The sequence below is a fragment of the Mugil cephalus genome, chromosome 14, assembly GCF_022458985.1.
Source record: "Mugil cephalus isolate CIBA_MC_2020 chromosome 14, CIBA_Mcephalus_1.1, whole genome shotgun sequence".
In the NCBI taxonomy this organism is placed as follows: domain Eukaryota; kingdom Metazoa; phylum Chordata; class Actinopteri; order Mugiliformes; family Mugilidae; genus Mugil; species Mugil cephalus.
The window spans coordinates 11,718,489-11,738,264 of NC_061783.1; the positions used below are offsets into that span (position 1 = coordinate 11,718,489).

A 19,776-nucleotide genomic window follows, 5' to 3' on the forward strand; every position below is an offset into this window, starting at 1 on the left:
GTGCAGGTGTGAATCACCGTCTATCTCCCCCCCCTCCCCGTCACTCAGCCCGCTACAGTACGACCCCCTGACTCTCCAGAAATAGCCCCGGTGCATGAGTCAGGATCCCAGTCCACCTGATGTCCTCGCCAAGCCCTCTGAAGAGGACACGCATGAGGGACTGAGAGATGCACGAAAACATTTGACATGGAAAAACATCCGATGGGGGAATCTCAAGCCAGACGGTAGCAACAGCGCAGCGGCTCCAATGGGACGAAAAGGAAACATGGACAATTATGAAAATGGGAAGGTGGGCAGTGAGAGATGACTAAGTGTGAATCTACAATAAAGGCGTCACTCCTCTAGGAAATTCCCTGTCATTGTTTTTTTTCTCTCTCTTTTTTTTTTCTTCTTATAATAAATATTTATCTGTCTGGACACTGTAAGAATGAAATATATATATGTTTTGTAGTTTTATGTTAGAAGAACTGTATGCACAGCCCCAACTAAGAAATAGTGAGTATACGTGCTACAACACTATTTATTTGTTTTGTATCACTGTTTTAGGTGGATGTCACGTTATGTTTAGTTGTTTAAATGTTTGTAGTACCTATATATAGTCTTATTCGGCAGCATATTTCTCAAATTTCCCAGAGCAAATGATAAATTGGTTGAAAGGGAAAACAGTTATTAATCGTATTCTTGTGGGACTCTGTATAAATGTAGCTCAAGCAGCTCAGTAATATTAATCTTTTATGATTGTACAGTGTCTTGTTAATATCTGTTATTTGTTTTATTTCACTATAGTGGCAGTTTTACCGTATCATAGTGCATTATATTATATTATATTATATTATATTATATTATATTATATTATATTATATTATATTATATTATAGCGTATTGTTCTCACAAGGATTTTGTATGCTGCAGACAGTTGTTTCCATTTTTTGAATCTATCAAAGGACTTGTCCAGGAAATGCCAGGAAGCTTCGCTGTCACCATCTGCTGAACAGCCACTACACAGACACTGGTGGTGACTGCTCATTGGTGACTTTTACAAGATCAAAAATAAATAATTGTCACATGTAGATGTGAAATTGCCTATAGAGGACATCTGCCATGCAGTAAATCCTATTTCTTTCTCTCTCTCTCTCTGTGTGTGCAGCATTTTTATAGGCTGTGCAGATTTGGGTTTACTAGTGTGGATCCTGCATGTATGTGGGCCGTTATCTTCACCTGCAGATACATTTAAACAATGCCTCAGTGCTCCAAAAAGCATTGCACGCGCTGTGGCCGTCTGCCTTTATCTCCCTCACCAAATGGGGCACACGAACACATGCACACTCTCACGTGCACAAACGGAGAGAGAAGTTTTGGCCCGCACCAGAGGGGACAATTCACCTTAATTAAGATTCTTACGCTCTAAGGATCAGCTCCATTGGGGTGTACTGAACCTGAGGTCCCCTATTAACCACTGGGTCTTACATTGTCTATAAATAGCAGTACAGTGCCATCACCGTGTCCTGCAATGTAAATGAACACTGGGTTATGTTTTTAGACATGTTTTAGGACCTTTCAGCTGCCGCCTTTCTTTCACTCTCTCTATCCTTTCCCTGTGTAAAGGAGCACTCCGGCAAGTCTCTCTGACCGACTTTGCTCGACCTCAAGACTTTGAGTCGTGACGCATTTACCAACGGGGACATGCGAGTTTTCACAAAGGTGCTCCATCTGCTTGCGAGTGCGACTATTTGGGGAGATAAACTGCGCCTCGCTCCCGAGCCGCTGCAGCCGCTTTCTTTCCGTTAACATCCTCGCTTGTTAACAAGCTCCCCTCACCACTGAGTCAACCTCTGCCACGGGGAGGGAAGAAAGCAAGAGAGAGCAATCGAGTTCGCTCCCATCACTCACTTTGAACTGAAAGCCTGCGAGCGCACCTGGGAGTGCCTGGACACGTTTTCGAACACAAAACGACAGATTTGGTGAACAGCCGAGGACCGAAGAAGATGCTGGAGCGTTGTAACCGAAATGTTCAATCACTGCTCTTTGGATGCCTGTTTTGTCTTTTGATGACATCTGTCGAGGCAGACGGTGAGTGAACTTTTTGAGGCCATCGTGGCATAAGAAAATCAAAAATTCCTCTATACAGACAATATGCATTATATTTAAGCTATTCACAAACGTAATTTAAGGCTTTTAGTGTTGATGATTCACTAACCGTTACCAAGAGCGCACTGGTGGAAGCGCGCACCATGGACTGGTACCTAGTTATTTCGTGCGCTTCATAACTACTGAGTGCATTTCTACTTCAAATCCACGGCTTTTCAATTAGATAAGTATTTCGCAACCGCAACTGCAAATGATCAAATTCCGATCTGCTCAAACCCAGACTTTGAAATCGAGCCAATCCGTGCGTAATGGATGCGTAATGGAGCCGATTTACTGCTCCACACTGCGCGCGGTTATTTTTAAGTAAATATTTTACATATGTATATCTTTTTTATGTATATATATATATATATGTTTTATCGTTTTATTCAAAAACATAGAGTATTTCACTTTTAGGATTTTAAAACACATTTGCGTTAGTGTGTCTAATCGGCTAATTATGTGACAATGATGTGGTAATTAAGGCTGCTGTGATCGCACCTGCAGGTAATCAACAACCGCAGGAGGTGGACAAAGAAGATGTTCACACTAAACAAATTTCACCGCTGTGCTCTTGTCCAGGGGCTCGAATACAAGTGCTTTAGAAGTGATCCAAAAATAGAACTTTATATTTGATAATAGGGAGTTAATTTGGATAGATATGTCTTGGTTGGGGATTTTTCAACTGCATTATTAAAGGTAAATGTCTCTGCTAAGAATCAATGTAAATTCATCTATAAGGATTTGGACCTTGCATGCCAGTCCGTCAAATAACCAGATTAGTCTGAGAAAATACACGCACAAGGTTGACACTCAGTGTTCAGCTGTCAACATCTTTGTTGAACATGTTGTGACACTTTTGTTCATGCATGAACGGGGAAAAAAAAAGTTTATTATATTTTTCACATTATAAGCAAGTCATATCCTCACCCCTCCACTTAGCTGCATTACAAGAGTCTGTTTACAGTTAATAATCTTCTCGCTCCTTGTGCTCCCTCGTGCTCCCTCCTGCTCCTTAGGTCGAGTGTTTGTGTTGGACCAAGGGAACTCTTCTGGCCTGCAGGGCCTCAGAGACGCAGAGCAAGCTTGTGCCTCATATCATGCTCGCTTGGCATCAGCAGAGGAGCTCCGGCACGCTGTGGCAGAGTGCTTCTTCTCCTCCTGCACCAGCGGCTGGCTCTATGGAGGGACAGTGGGGTAAGAAAAGGAAGAAAAAAGAGAAAAAAAAAGTGTCTTCATTTTTTTAAGTGACGTGCAGGGAGACTTTCAAAAGGTGTCAAAGGTCGTTTTTTTTTTTTTTTTGGTGTGTGTGTGTACCTCTGTGTGTGTGTGTGTTGCGGGAACGGATGAAAGAGAAAGGAAGTAAAGAGAGCACAGACTGCAGTTGTAGAGAGCGGGAAGATAGGAGAGTGACACATTTCAGGGGGGAAAGAGAAAAGGCGGAGAGGAAGAGAGGGAGAAAGACTCCTCTGTTTCCTCCTGCAGGAGGAGGGAATTCTGAGCTGGGGTGTCATGTCGACAACTGCCTCCATTTACACCTCACATCTCCACGGCAACATGACACACAGATTTTCGGCGCAGAAAGAGACGCACACAAAGATGGGCTGATTTGGGTCAAAAGGAAGACAGGTACGCTGTTCGCTAGTAGGGAGACGACTGAGCGTCTGTGCTACAGGGGACACTGTGAGACAGCCCATGGGGTTCAAATACAGGGTCATGTGTCAGTGAGTGGTTTAGTGAGAGGGCACGCTAACGTTTACTTGTCAGAAAAATCCTATGGCATCCCCAGATCTGTGCTGAGAGCGTAACAGATGATATTTTAATATAACTTTTCCACTTAATTAAATCTGGATCAGGATTCTTGTTGGCGAACCAGCTCATATTTCTACCCATTTTGTAATCAAGCATGCGTCATCAGTGACGCAGATTTCCCTTGTAAATTGTGACAATATTAGTGGGCCCTAATGTTGTCACAATTTATAGAGGAAAATCTGCTGTTTTTCAAGTCCCAGCCGAGAACTTCCCAAACCAATATAGTTTTGTTTGAAATGTTAAAAATTAGTTTCGGACTAAAGCCGAACCGTAAATAGGCCTCGTACAATACTGTGAACTCCACAAATAACTGATTCTTTTGATGCTGGTTGATTGTGCAACACACGCTGCAACACACTGAGATAAAACTAAAAACGTTACGAAACTAAAATGGCCGCTGCCCCAGAAAATGACGGACGTCTGGTCAGAGGAATAGCTGACGCATTCTTATTTTTTCCCTTCCTGTTCCTGCTCCGTGCTCTCTCTGCGTGTTGGTCAGCGGACATCAGCTTTCACACTAGCTTACCATGTTTCACAGAGAATCATCCCCTCAAAACTCTCCATGTGCAAGGCAGGAGCCCCATGCCTCACTCCTCATCATTTCTGATGACTCAGCGGGGAAGTGACAATAACACTGCTCCCTGCTAAGAGGAAGAATTTCACATATATTGTGTCAGAATGAGTTTTTCATGCATTTTGATCTGTCATAATTCTTAATGCTAATGAGGTTTGTATGTTAAATACAATTTGCAACCTACGCAGTGGGATAAATTAAAGGATTATCTTATTCGTCACCCTCCCATGTTCTCCTCTTTGATATCTCACATTTGATTCCTCTTTGGTCTTGTTTAAATTAATCCAAATGACATTTATACATAGAAAAGCAGAGCAGACAAAATGTGCCTGCAGAGTTTCCTCATATAGACAAACTACCTGCTAAGTGTTAATTACAGTTTTAATAAATTGTTTTAATTGTACCCTTATTATTAGATCATTCTTTATCTCATCTTTGCACTGCAGGTAGTTGACATTCAGGTGTCTAACCAAGAAACAGAAAAGCTCAAATCAGCACATGTTCAGCGGTATTTTATTTTCTTACACGAACATGTTTTCTGTCACTTATTTCGATCCATTGTGTGAACCGTGCTGTCTTCCACAAGGATGTGCCTATAGACTGCACCAAACTGCACTGACATAAGTTTTCAGGTCAGTTGCATAACAACAAGCGCTTCTCACATTGACTCTCCCACCTTAACATCTTCTTCTTACCTGTCAGTCACACATTTGCTGCCGCGGTAACCAAATACAATAACAGCCGACACGGTTTCATGCAAACATACGGGTTGATGGTTATGTCTGAAGAAAAATGGCTCCACTAGGACTACGTGGTTTCACAACCTTAGCAGTCTGTAAGAGTTTTACAAAACTAAATTAAAAAAAAAGAACACAAACATGTGTTTCTATCTTTGTGAGGACCTTCTATTGACATAATTCCCTGGGCCATGACACTAACCATCTCAGCTCAGTGCCTAACCTTAACTCTTACCCTTAAACTAACAATAACCTTTTAACATTTACCCTAAAACCAAGCTGTAACAAGATTCCACTCTTAACGACAACTTGGCCCGCAACCTTAGTGTTCTGCAAGAGTTTGGCCCCCACACACAAACTTTGTTTTCATATGTGTCTCTCTTAGTGTTTTCTTCTCTGTTTCTCAGACTTTACGTGGCACGAGCATGACGCAGCACGACTCACATCGCTTTTCTTCTCAAACCCTGAACGCCAGACAGAGTCTCTCCGATATCTGAAGCTTTGATTAGTTTGCTTGCATACAGCGTCCACACACTGGGACAATTTAGTGACGCCCGTTTTTTTAATATTTCTGGTCAAATGCGTTGTTAATGAAAAGTTGAATTTTATTAGACAGATTCTATCGATGCCAGGAGCCATCGTGGGAACGAGATTTGATTGCCCTGGGAAGCTGGAGTCAGCCTTATCGTGTGTTTTTGGATGACAAATGGGCTAATAATGTAATAACGTGGCCACAAAAATAGACTCTTTGCTCAGCAGCTTTAGCCCCTGCAGCTTGTAGGTGTTGTGCACTTATTTCGTCCCTGCGGGGCACATGTTATGTTAAGTCCACAACGTTATCATCGCTCTGTATGAAGCGGCTGTAACTTAACTCTCTGGGAACATCTTTCCATAATGCGTAATGGTGTGATAATATAGCGCCACGCGCTCCAGATGCTGATACTGTGGCGCTTTTGAGCCATGATGTGTGTTCCTGGAATCTGACGTCATTCTGTAATAATGTTTGAATTGGCAACAAATCAGGCAAAGACCAAAAGAGCGCTGTGCTGTGGCACTCTGTATGTGGCTACATGATCTCACATTTCTCATGTACATACATCACATGAACCAGAGTAACTCCTTTGTTTTAAAACAGCTACTCTTTATTTGCATTCTGAGAATAAATCTGAGAAACAATTATATGTGCTCATTCAAGATGTATGTGGACATGAATTTTAACGTCCTGAGACCCCTCATCCTCATATGTGGACGTTAAGGTTTAGATTTTATTGCAGCTTATTCTGCTTCATTTCAACCTGTTGTCCTCATTAGTGGATGCTTTAGTCTGCCATCTAATGGTAGCGAAGATTAAAACTTGCTTTTGCTTTTTAACGTTTCTAGTTTCTAGTTTGATATGACACGCAAATTTAACAAATTAGCCATTTTTGCTAATTAGCAAGTACTCGTTTGAAGAAGTTGAAGACTTTGCATGTTTAATACCTCATGTTGAGGTATTAAAATAAACAGTTACACAGATTGGTGACTTCTTTATAATATAAATAATGAAATAATCCCAGTGTCCACATATGAGGACATTGTTTTGTTTTGTTTTGTTTGTTGTTTTTTTAAAACTACTACTTCCTGTTTAAAGATGATGCTTAGTTGTTCTAGGTCTTGGGTTCCACTGATCCCAAATATCTTGGATGAATAAAAAGTGCATACCAAATAAAAACTAGGTTCTCAGGAGGTTATAGCCAGGTGTGAATACATGTACATGGCCCACTGGTTATCAGTCCACTGAGGACCCCTTGTAAATACAACACCACATCTCACAACTAGATTTTTTGTATGAAGTCTCAAACCAAAAAAAAAAGCTGAGAACTACTTGTTTAATTTTCAATAATGCTCTGTACCTTTAATGTTTTATCATCTCATCTGTGAAGTACAGGCACATCTGAATATTCCACATAAATATAGTTGAGTAAAAGTTCATCTGGAATGTGGAGGAGAAGAAGAACAAGTACGAAATAGCATAAAATGGAAATAGTACTGAGTAAATTCTCTTAGTTACTTTCCACCCATGGGTATAATAACATACAAGTAGTAATGTGTATTTGTGAGTCAGTGTGTGAAAGTTTGTTAAAAGTAAACAGACTTGGTTTAATTTTGACCACCCTCAGTCCTAGAGTCTCTCTGGAGTTCTGAAATGCTCCTCTGCAGGCCAGTCTCACCTCATGCTGTTATTAATGAGCGTGATTTGACTTGCAGGTATTCACGCTCTCTATATCTGTGTCTTTCTCTGTCCGTTTATTTCCAGCACCACAGTGTGTAATGTTGTGGGAAGCACACTGAAAGCAGTGGACGTGAGGACGGACAATGCTACAGAGGACACCGCACACCTGAACGCCTTCTGCATCAGAGACGAAGGTCAGTGGACCCGCAAGGACGCAAACACTTATCCATAAGGTTGTGAGTAGTGATAAAAATGAATGGGCTTTGTGCGCGCAGTATGTGTGGTTGCAGTTCTCGCTCCTGAGATATTTACTGAGGTGTAAAAGAGGCTGTGTTCCTTCCATCTCCATCTCTGCTTTTATTAGTCTTCATCCCTCAAGAGTGGAAGCCCAGATGTGGCTGAAACTAAATTCCACACAACTATTCCACTGGCATTGGTCTGACAGGAGGCCGGTCAGTGGTTGGTTTTGGATCCGATTAATATTGAACGCCACCTAGAAGAGGTCCCTCCTCCTGAACAGTAGAGCTACAGTACAGCGGCTGTTTGTATACCACACACCCTGAGACTGGAACAAACAGTCTGCTGTGGGAAAAGGGACAGTACGGATCCACTTAGCACAGGCAAAAGCTATAACTTTAACCCAAAAATAAGGTCAGCGCACTCACACGGATCCACTAAATTAATTCAAACATTAAAGTGAAAACAAACAAGTTGCACTTAAATGGCTTAAAGTCACTTAAAAGGGCCAAACCAGAGACTTTAATTCTGTTAAAAACATAGTTCAAACCTAAACATTTTCCTTTACATTTTCTTACATATTGTTCCAGATTTGGATATAGAGATCATAGAAATGTTTGCTTTCTCTTAAATATGATAAAACTTGGGTTACGGTGGTCAAAGAGCCCAAGATACAATGTGTTAATAGCAGAAGACTTTATTTACATCCTGTCACGTAATGTGAGACAGGTTTGACGATATAGTTAGGTAGACATATAGTAAAAAGCACTTGAGTAGTGAGGTTATTACTTGTGGAACGAGATAAATAGCACATAAATAAGCCATTGTCCACACTGGTGCAATATTGATTAGGGATAGCATCGTGTCTAACTAACGGTTTAAGAGCTGAAAACATTTACATCCCACTTTTTTCACTTGACATGCATCTCTGTGTTGACAGGCGTGCCGTGTGGAGACCCTCCATCCTTTCCTAATGCACGTTTGCAGGGCCACCCTGGGTCTGAGATGGGAGATGAGCTGCTCTACACATGTGTCCCAGGCTACGTGATGCCCAGTGGACAATCCGCCTTCAGTCTGGTGTGTGACAGCTGTGGGGAGTGGTACGGGCTGGTGCAGCTTTGTGTCAAGGGTAAGAAGGTGTTTAAAGTTTTGACAAGCGGGGCAGGAATAGAAAGGTCCACTTCAAAGTGTTGAGCTTTGACCTGGACAGGAGACCTGACTCAGGTCAGCCTCCTCACTTCCTTGCGTGTGAGTGTTGTTAGTGGACCAGTACTTGATTCGTGGCTTTTGGGAAACAGACTCTTAGTTGTGAGTTGGGATGAAAATGGCCGGTGTGACACCTCAGTGCAACATGCCATAGTGTGGCTCAGGTCGTAGCAGAGGGAGAAAGAATCTGTATAGACCAAATGTCAGACTTGAGTGGATGGCTAGCTAACACAGTCACGTTTGTGATGATGGACAATGTTCTTTAGATAAATCTGAGGAATCGCAAGATGACAAAAAAAGACTTAACAAAGTCAAAAAGCAGAGATCAGATGTATCTCTGTGACTTGATCAACTGTCATCTCTTTGTATTTTTTTCAGATGGGACTGAGAGTCACATCGACTACGAGGACAAGTTCACAGATTCCTATGGAGAGGCAGAGCACCACATCGAGAAACCACAGGAAGCTCATGGGGAGGTGTACGAGGAGGTGTATGGATCAGACAGGAAGATGACTCAGATGCAGCAAGAAACAAGTTTCACTGTCAACGTAAAGCAGCAGCATCAGGACCTGTATGGACAGCACGAAGTGGAAGGAGAGGTCATTGACCAGGGGGGAAAATTTGAAGGAGCTCTGCAAGAAAGTGGAAAAAACGATGAACGTGCAGTTGAGGACTTCATCGGCCATCCAAGGTGGGAGCAGGAGAGGACCGCGGTGGTCAGGACTGATGTAGCTGCGACCACAGAAGCCCCTGTCTCTCTCCTCTCCCAAAAACACATGTTCTGGTTCCCCTCTGAGGCCTTCCAGGAGGAGGGACCTCATGTCTCCCCCGACCCAGTCACACAGACAACACAGAGAGCCTCAGGCGCCCAGTCAGAGGAAAGTAAAGAGCATGACAGTCAAGAGAGGCTCCTCCACCAATACCCTGTTGATAGTGATGATCATGACCATGAGCAAGACAGCTACGATCCTGATAACGACGACCAGGACATCCATGAAGATGACCACAAGGACGAGCAAGAGGACAGAGATAGTCACCAGGACGAAGACCAGGATGACCATGTGAGTCATGTGCCTGAGCATGACGATGCAGATCGACAGGACAGCCACGAAAACCACGATGATCACGATCACTATGACATGGGCGAACATGAAGAGGACCGCGATCGTATCCACTACAGCCAACAGGAATACGACGACCAAGATGATACGTATGATGAACACGAAAGCTACGAGGATCACGACGACGCGGTCGACGATCGTGATGAACATCCTAATGTCTCCAAAGAACACCCAGACCGTGATGACGTAAAGGAGCATTATGACCTGAATGAAGACGACAATGACCGTTACCCTGACCACGACGACCATGATGACCACGATGACCACGACGACCACGAACACAAAGACAGCTTTGACCATCACGACAGCCACGAGGACGATGACAGTCGTCACCATGTGATCTTTACTGTAGCGACTAATGAGCATCAAAACATCACCCAAAGGGCAACAGGAGGTGAGGGCACCACAGATGAGACCTGGCTGGACGGCTACCCTGTTGTTGTAGGAGAAACTGAAAATGGAGACTCCACGACAGAGGAGGCCAGGCAAGAGGACAGAGAGAGCGGAAGTGTCGCCAAGACAACAGACAAACCCAATGAGGTGGATATCCGTAGACCTGCTGCATATACCCACTTACCACGGGAGCATGAATCTCCCACCGTGGTGCCCGAAGTAGATCAAGGGGCCTCTGACCATTTAAGGCCGTCAGCCCCCCCGTCATTCTCCGACACCCTGGACTATGACACACAACAGGCAGCTCCCACCCGCTCCTGGCAGGGCGACCTCACCGAGCACCCCTTCCTCGACCACGGCCCAGCTCCTCCGGTGAACGGCGACAACGTCTTCCCTGGAGTGACGGAGGAGCACACCGTGCACAGCCTGCCCGGTGAAGCGGGCGAGAGGGGTGAGGCGGAAGGGGAGATGGGGGAGACGATCTGCGCGGGTGAGGAGTGCCCTCCCCATCCCCCGAGCTCCGCCAGCCGAGGACCCACAGTGGCAGCCATAATCGTGGCGCTGTGCGCTATCGCCACGGCAGTCATCGTGGGGGTGTGGTGTTACCGACGACAACAGCAGAAGAGCTCGATGTACGAGATGAACGGGAAGGGCCAAAGCCAGATGAGACAGGGCCAACAGATAGAGATGCAGCAGAAGGTGTAGGTGCGAGAGACGAGGAGCGGGACACTGAGGTTGAGGAGAAAGCGCGGCTCCTACTCTCGTTGGAAACTTTTGAAGATTTTGAATAGGTATGAACCTTTAAGTTAAAGAGCAAAACCTCACAAACCTTCTGTGGCAGATGATATTTAAAAAGACTCAATATTTAACATAGTGAGAGAAACAACAGTTCTCATGTATCCACCCTGCATTGTTATACCTATCCATTATTTTCAAACCTCTGGCATCTAGCTGGACACACGTAGGGGCTGTAACTGGACCGGTCTCCAGGAACTATTGTAAAGAAAAGCCACAACACAAGGCCTGTATATGCCTACAAACTGAGGCTTCAACCACCACGGCTCTTGGACATCGTGGTTAACATTCTCCGTGTTACCTTGCTGTTGTTTTTGTCGACTTTATTATGTGCGCTTTTTATTGTATTGTTATGGATTTATCAGCCTTAATCTGTTTCAGTTGATCACGTTCATGAAAACTGTTTTCCTGCAAGAGCAATGAAGTTCAGAACAATTCAGACCAAAGCAGACGACTGGGACGGCTAGTCCCGAATAACAAGGACGATGGTGATAGCGAAAGGAAGGAAAAGGAGGCTGTGGAAAGTGAGCACGACAGGAGAAACTTTTTAAGACTTTCCCGCCTCTGTTGGTTTTGACAGTCAGCTGGTGAGACGGCATCCAGGCTCTGCCCCATGTGTCATAAAGAGAGCATGTGAATGTGTCTCAGGTCCGTGCAACTTGCCGGGCAGTGGTACGTTGCCTGTTTGAAGTTTCTGACTGGGAGAGCAGAGCGAGTGCTGAGAACTAAACCTTGTGTTGCTGCCATGGCAACAGAGGATCCCAAATGTTACAGGTTCTCAAATTTGTCCAGGTCAAATATTAAACATAATACTTAATATTTAGTGTTTATGGCCGTCTCAATTTATTAGAAAATTGGCATTTAAGTGATGAGCCATGAGCTGAAGCCCACAGCTGCTAGAAAAAGGAGAAACTCAGAGGGAGAGAGGGGCATGAACATTTCTGTAAACATTTAATTATTTGCTAAATTAGTATCTGATCATTAGTGCAGGATAAATCATCAACTTTTAAATAATTTTCAAGAAAAATGCAGAAACCATCACTTAGAATATTCACTGAATGAATGACTGAATGAATAAATTGATCAATGCTGGGTGAGATGCTGGGACATAGGTGATGTGCAGTGCAAGACATGCCTGGTAAAAACACTGAGAAAGACATGAGACAGATGTTATAGCCTCAGATCTAGAAATTCTGTAACTAATAGTCAGATTTTAGTGAGACTTCTAGATGTGTCAGTTGTACAAATCTGTTTTGCTCGTGAATTTCTTGAGACTAATTTGTTATGAATTTTTAAAAAAGTGTGAGTTAATTTTATTGTCTTTATTGATTCCCTCATGGGGAGCCGCTACTCCACGGCTAAAGCACTCCAGTCTGGCAAAAAGTCTGCAAGAGTGTTGCCATGGAAACGCAGGTCTTAGTCCTGTGTTAGTCAGGGGAAAAAAAATGGGTTAAGTTTAAAACATGTCAGTGTTTCTCTTTGTGAAACTGACATTTAACACATGTTACTCAAAAAAAAAAATCTTTGTGTAACGGACTCTTGGACTAGACAGTGATTTTATTTGGTAATTAATTGGTTAATACATTCAGAGGCAATGTGTTCATCCTAAAAAAAACAACAACTGATGAGTGAAGTAGTCCAGTTCAACTCAACTCTACTAAACTGAGGTGTTAACAGCTCAATGTGTGATTCTGTGAGTATTACCTGCTTTCAGAAAAAAGAAAATTTTACGAAAGCATGTAAATAGATTCAAATGAAGAATAGAAAATATAAATATTAAAGTGTGTAGAACAATGACCTGTAGGTTAATAACTGAACTAAAAAATGATTAATTATGGAGTGGTGCTTAGTAGATGAGGCACTTAACAGTGTAATCAATAATAATTCAATTTTTTTTATATATGTTTCCAAGTTTGAGTTGATTTAGGTATAAAACATTTTTTTTTATAGTGCGGTTTGTGTTGTACTTGTGAGTGTGAAATTAATTCACGTAGCTAAACATACTTCGATTTCAATGTTTTTCATTTCTGTATCTACATGTATGAAACTGAACTCAGTCTAATGTAGCGAGGCCATGGGGAATTACCTGTCTACATGTTACAAATCTGTAAATATGAATCTGTTGTGTACATACTGCAGCGTTAATGAGGAAAATAAATTCACCTCAGGCACAGCTGACGTTAGACATCACACCCAATTACCTAACTTCCCTTCACTTCACCTGCTTTGACACTGCTGTTTAAAGACCACATAGATAGATTAAGACCACATTTGTAGGGCATGTGCCACATGATCCACGGCTGGAGACTGATCGTAGCAAGTTTAGCGTCATTCACACGGTACAGACAGGAATCCATGTCTTTTGTGTTTGCTTGTATGACAACAACATGTGTACTGTAAATGTGTTTTCTGAGTCACATTAAACTTCTAAACATTTGGGTCGACCTCTAGTTTCTATTTATTTTTTTAACCTTGCGGTGAAATACTCATGTTGCACCTCTCAAACGGTGAAGTCCACTGTTTACCAGCCATTGTGCGAGTGTCACACATCTTGAGGTGTGACTTTGACCTGAGACCTTGAGTCCTGACAATCGGCCTTTCAGCAAATCCTACAGCCAGAGCCCCGTTTATCAGCCCGCTGCATCTGTAACCGCACCGTTCAAAAAGAAGAGAGAAGCGGTAGGCGAGGTGCCGTTTGAGGGAGAAGGATTAGTAATAAAGAGGCAGGTAAACAGAAGCAGGGGAGGCGAGCGTGGAGTCGGAGACGCACGGTAACGCAGAGGGAATGTTCCCCTGTGGGCTTTTAACATCGCCGTGTGACAAACTGCACAGACGCTCAATGTTCAAACATTATTAAACAACCCAGTGTTTTCTCTGGACGCCTCTCTGCTCGGCTCTCTGTCCTCTTTCTGTGAACCATTAGGGGTCCTCAGGTCAAAAAATCACTTAAGTAAAACAGCTGATTTATTATTCCATTAACTAATTGTTAAAGCACAGACGCTAAAAATAGAAGTTCCAGTCCAAATTGCATCAGTTATCTATTGGCTTCTAAATGGTGTAAAGACACTCTTATATATAGTTTTGTCAATACTTTCAAATTTTAATGAATACATTTGTGTAAAACATATATAGCTGCAGCCCAGGAGCACAGGTCTGTTATTTTAATCCTGTCCATAAAACTAGCTGCTGTACTTTAAAGCACAGACGTTAGCGGATTGTTGGAAAGTCATTTTATTGTCAAAAATTCAGACGAAAACAACACAGATGATTCACAGTGGAGGAATGAATTTATAAAACAGTGAGTAAAAACATTTCAGTACTTGTTATCGTTGCCTTTAAGTCATTTAGCCACTGTGCTGTGAGTCCACGTAGCTGGATGCGGAGTGCACGAAAAGTTATAAACATAATAAGGCTGGCCCTAGAGGTAAAAACACAGTGATCAATCAGAGACTCTTAAAAACATGATAAATATAAAATGCGGGAGCGTTCTGTTTGTTTTTTTCAGTGTTTCGGTGGCGTTTGGTTAATTGTCCTCGTCCAGGAACTCATCTATAAACTCCATCACCTCCCCCTGTGGACACAAGAACACAAAAAAATTAAAAGAATGAGCCAGAGAAAACTCTGTGGGTCTGTGTTGTTTTAGAGTGGATTACCATAAATCCTCCCACTCACAGGACTAGTGTGATTTCTCTAATCGTGCACCAGTAAAGTGATTACAGTCAAGAACTGAGTGCTATTCACCACATCCAGCATGTGATCCTGACCACACTGGATGTGCTGCAGCGTGAAGTCTTAAAGAACTGCGGTGTCCTGCTGCCACCTCATGTCTGTCTGTGGTATTGCAGCCTGATAAACACAGGACACATTGTGCTGCAGGGAGTCATGTGGTCACACTGAAGAATCCGTGGTTTTTTTTTTCCATAAGTTACACAAGCATAGAGCCTGTAAAAGACTCAAATAGCTCAACTCAAACGTTTTTTTCAGGTAGACTGCGCCTTGTGTTCACCATCCATCAACCAACGATAACCTGTCAGCTGAAAGCATCCTGGGATACACTGACGCGCGAAAATATGTAAACACATGCACGTACCTCATCATTGCTCGCCAGATTCTGTTTGGAGAACTCCAGCATCTGTATCTGCATGGTGGTCTGGTTGTAGTGCCGCACTGCTTCCTGTAGCAAGCGCACATACAAACAAAGAAGAGTTCAAAAACAACGTGTGTCACACAAAACATGGAAATAAAGCAGAATAAACACATGGCAAACCTTAAAGCGCTCTAGAAGATTAATCATGTTCTTCAACAATGGGACAATTTATTATTAAGGAATAGTTCCACACTTACAGAAATACATTAAGTCTTATTTTTTAAGTTTTGAGTGTTATTTCATGGGCTGGTTTGGGATCATCTTCACCTTTTTAATGTTTTTGTTTTTGAACAGCTTTTGGTCTGGAAATCATCAGCTATATCTGGCAGCACTGATGAAGCTACAGATTAACTTAGTGCAGGGAAACAGTTAGCCTGGCTCTGTCTCAGTGCAAAAATATTCACCACACAGCAACTCTAAATCAGTGGAGAGTTTTTGGAACAGAGCCCAGTGCTAAGCTAAGCTAAGTTGAGCTAAGCTAAGCTAAACAGCTGGCTGTAAATTCATATTTGCTGCACTGACATAAAAATGTGTCTCCAGACAAGAAGGAAATGTGCATTTTAAAACTGTTATTTAGGAAAGCAGGTTGATGACTAAAGCACCACAGGAACTTTATCCAGGTGCTAGGAACTTTCAGAGGCAGGTTACTACAGGTTTCGCAGGGGTATTATTTTATCCATCAAAAAGTTCCTGCCCGGGACATTACTAGTTAAAAGTACTTTAAAGGAACTTTCCGTTAACTTTTGTGGCTGATGACATGAGTCTGTTTACTTTTTCTCTTCCTTCCTGCAACTGGTGGTCTTTTTTGCAGGTTAATGTTGCTGCAGTGTCATGGTTTTACAGGAAATTATCCCAGTTGAATAGTTTTCTGCATTACTACAACAGGATCAGTGGACTAATTCTTTAGACAATCACGGTCCAACCAAGCTCTTAATTCCTTGAATAAAGTTCCTGAGATTAAAAGGTACTTGGGGTGGAAATGCATCTTAAATAAAAGCTTTTTACATGAATTTCTCCTCGTAAAACATTTTTCACTTAGGGTGCGTAATCGTCACTCACTGATCTGGGGAGGAAGTCCTCTTCTGTCAGGTCCCACTGGCTTTTGTGGAACTTGTAATAGGCCACGTTGTTCTTCATGACTTCATCGCTGGGGTCGAACAGCAAGTAGCTGACTGCACACGGCACCGCGTTCTTCAGGTCATTCACTGAAAACACAACACGGTGAATCTCCAAAAACAAAAAGAGGAGAGCTCTAAACGAAAGCATATCCGCTACTCACATTTGTAATAGGCAAACTGCAGGTAGTGGTACATGGTGGCCACGAACTTCTCAACGACAAAACCCCCGACAACGGGCGTCAGGTCGCTTTCACACCTCACCTTCCTCTCGAGGACTTCTATGTAGTGATCTGGAAAGACGAAACAATCTGGATGAACAATTCGTTCGATTGAGGATCGACGTTAACACAGTGGAGACGGGCACGAACTGACCAGCTATGGAGGGGTAGAAGTCTTTAAATTCCTTGACGTCCCTCGGACCCTCAGACGCAGCCAGACACTCGTCGTAGACCTTGAAGAAGTCCCTCAGCGCCAGCTCCATGTCTGACACCGACGTACGGAAGTTTTCTCCATTATATGCCCTCACTGAACGCACAAACAGGGTCTGCAGCAAACACAAGAAAAAAAAAAACGTAATTGTTGGCACTCTGTTTCAAAATGCCTTCAAGATCTCCAACTCATTATTTCACTGGAACCACTGAACCAATGTGAAAGACGCCCGAATGTCACCCCACCAACTTTTGGAAGCTCAGTGGCCTGCAAACCACAGGCCGCCACCACATCAGCGCACCCACAGAGCCAATAATAAGACGGCTTTGGTTGTGTGTGTTAACAAAGTCATGTGGGTACGGGTGGGACGCTCACACGCATGCAGCTTTTCCCTCTACGAGAGCCCCGAGAAATCAGAAATCACTATTTGTACCTCGTAGGATTTGGTCTCCAGGTCTTTGAAGTGTTCGTCGGCTCCGGGCAGACTCTTGTAGTAGGCCATGTTCTTCTGCATCATCTCATCATCGGGGTGTTTCAGCAGGAAGGTGTGAGCGGCGGACACCGCCTTGGCCAGCCTGTCCGACTGAGACACACAACACAAACGAGGTCACGATACGGATGAAGAGGTGGAACTACAATAAGCAAGGACATGGATGATAAACTGCTGCTAAATTATACGGATACTTAGAGGAAATTAGGCATTAGTGCTTAATCCATCAAAGTTAACCCACGTTATTTTTAAAATAATTACTGCAGGAGACATGTTAATTAATCCTGCTGTGTTACATGAAGTTAGGAGACAAATATAAATTAAACATATTCTCTCACTGTGTTACAGAGTGCCATGCAGTGCATTTTCTTACTTTTCAGTAAGAAACTAAATTTTAGATAACAAATTGCAGTGCAGTTATTTAATATGAAATGAACACTGTTAAGGAGTTGGCCCCATATCATGCCAAGTAGTTGAATTCTGCGATAATGGCCGCGAGTTGAAACATGACAGTCTTATAAAGTTGTTCCGTCTGGCAAGTGCTGCTGGAGCCTCTACCTGTCTACAGGTAACTGAACCCCGCCTATATTGTTAGATTTCTCACACCATTAACCATGATGTTCCTTCAAACTGTAATTCCTCTGTTGATATGTTGGGGTGTATAATTTAGAAAATAACACCAAACTTTAACCTGAGTTTTTAACTTTAAATTAACCATTACATAAATGGGCTGGAGTCATATGTGCTTATTAGCGTCCCTCCCCTAGTCTAGAGTTTACTTCTGAGGAAGAAGCAAAAGAAAAACAAAAAAACAAACAATAAAGACACATGATTGAACCAGTAAAAGTTCATGATCTCATTTTTTCTGTGCATCCGTGGCACGTAGGTGACGTCAGAGCGTATTTCAGGAGAGATCAGCGCAAAGAGAAGAGTGGTCCTACAACTCCATGTTTGTCCCAAAAGCTAAGCAATGACCCAAAGTATTAGTTATAAATCACGCGGTTGTTAGTTTTGAGTGATTTGGAGTGGACTCCCGGACACCCCACCCTGTTGCTTACTTTGAAATAGGCATACTGAAGATATTTGTACGGCTCCCTCCGCTCAAACTCATCTATAGTGTCCCGGCTGGGCATGGTCTGCCTGAAAGCGGGCAGCCCCTGTTTGCAGCGCTTCAGGCACTGCGCCCTCTTCATAACATTCCCAAACGCACGCAGCTCTGGAAACTCCGCAAACTTCTCCTCGTCGTCCAGCCTGACGGAGCTGCAGTTGAGGTTGCAGAAGGCCTCGCTGTCACGCAGCAGCCGGTAGAGCCTCAGAGACACCTCCATGTACTCCACCGTCTCCTGCCACTTCTCCCCGGTGTATTGATCCAGTGCGTATTTGTACGCGGACTCCAGCGGCATCAGCTCGTGCCTGGGGAAACTCCTGAAGCTGTATTTTTCATACTGAGAGTCCACGGCGGAGATGAAAACTGCGAGTACCAGCGCAGAGAAGAGTTGCGAAGACGCGGAGGGTGCCATTTTTGAGTCTGGTTGATGGTGGAGGCGGTTGGCTGGGGTTCGCGCAAGCCGTCGGTGTGCGTGGGTCTCTAGGACCGCCTCAACTTCCACCACGTATCCGGACAAAGCCTCCCCTCCCCCGGGCGCAGGGAAGGATCAGTCGCTCCAGCCACTGGGGGCTGCTGAAGCTGCTCCACCCACTAAATCACTGCTGCTGCCCTTTTACAGCACAAGTAAATGCCTGACAGTAGAAATACCTTTTATAGGCTAAAACAAGCAACTCATGTAAGATGCGCTTTAGTGCATGTATAAAGAAAAAATACATTTTACAAACTGTTTTGACTTTAGGAAGCGTTACTCTATTGAATTCTACTCTTTAAAGTTTAAACCTTTATCTTCCACTAATTGAGCCCCGGGTGAGAGCGTCCCTCCCCCTCCCACTGCCACGTAGAAGCATTCCTGCGTGGTCTACCCCCTTCAAAAGCCCCGAATACCACCAACTCATCGGCATCCATGCGTAATATCAAAAAGCAAACTTTACGCATTCTGCTCATTGTTACAATTTGGCTGTAACTTAGAGGCGTAGCCAGATGTTCTCACTGTTCTTGTTTAAACTGATAGATTCAGGGGGGCTGTGTCTGCAGACCCTTACGTTACCACGTTGACACATCTTGGAGGCTGCACTGCGCAAGAGCAATACGTGGTGCCAAATATCCCATTCAATCGCAGAAGACGTCAATTGGACACAAAAAACACAGGAAATGCAGGTTGCAATTTCAAAATAAGAGCACAGCTGGTTGCTTAATCGGCCCATGAATTTTTTTATGTCTTACGCACACATTGGAACACACATTCCAGCTTTATTTTGTGGTATTTATC

At 43.3% G+C, this 19,776-nt stretch overlaps 2 protein-coding genes across 2 annotated transcripts; one reads left to right on the top strand and one right to left on the bottom strand.

The window, feature by feature from the left end:
• Window positions 1–1,633: 1,633 nt before the first annotated feature.
• susd5 (sushi domain containing 5) lies at window positions 1,634–13,652 on the top strand. The gene is made up of 5 exons (XM_047604207.1): window positions 1,634–2,070; window positions 3,147–3,324; window positions 7,547–7,656; window positions 8,640–8,828; window positions 9,284–13,652. The coding sequence occupies exons 1-5, from the start codon at window positions 1,986–1,988 to the stop codon at window positions 11,122–11,124; spliced, it is 2,403 nt and encodes an 800-aa protein (XP_047460163.1). The 5' UTR covers window positions 1,634–1,985; the 3' UTR covers window positions 11,125–13,652.
• A 777-nt stretch (window positions 13,653–14,429) lies between these two features.
• On the bottom strand, window positions 14,430–19,114 carry LOC125020181 (cartilage associated protein). Its single transcript, XM_047605478.1, has 7 exons — window positions 18,457–19,114; window positions 17,342–17,491; window positions 16,852–17,023; window positions 16,641–16,769; window positions 16,421–16,566; window positions 15,305–15,388; window positions 14,430–14,785 (listed from the first exon to the last, which is right to left on the bottom strand). The coding sequence occupies exons 1-7, from the start codon at window positions 18,916–18,918 to the stop codon at window positions 14,738–14,740; spliced, it is 1,191 nt and encodes a 396-aa protein (XP_047461434.1). The 5' UTR covers window positions 18,919–19,114; the 3' UTR covers window positions 14,430–14,737.
• Window positions 19,115–19,776: the final 662 nt, after the last annotated feature.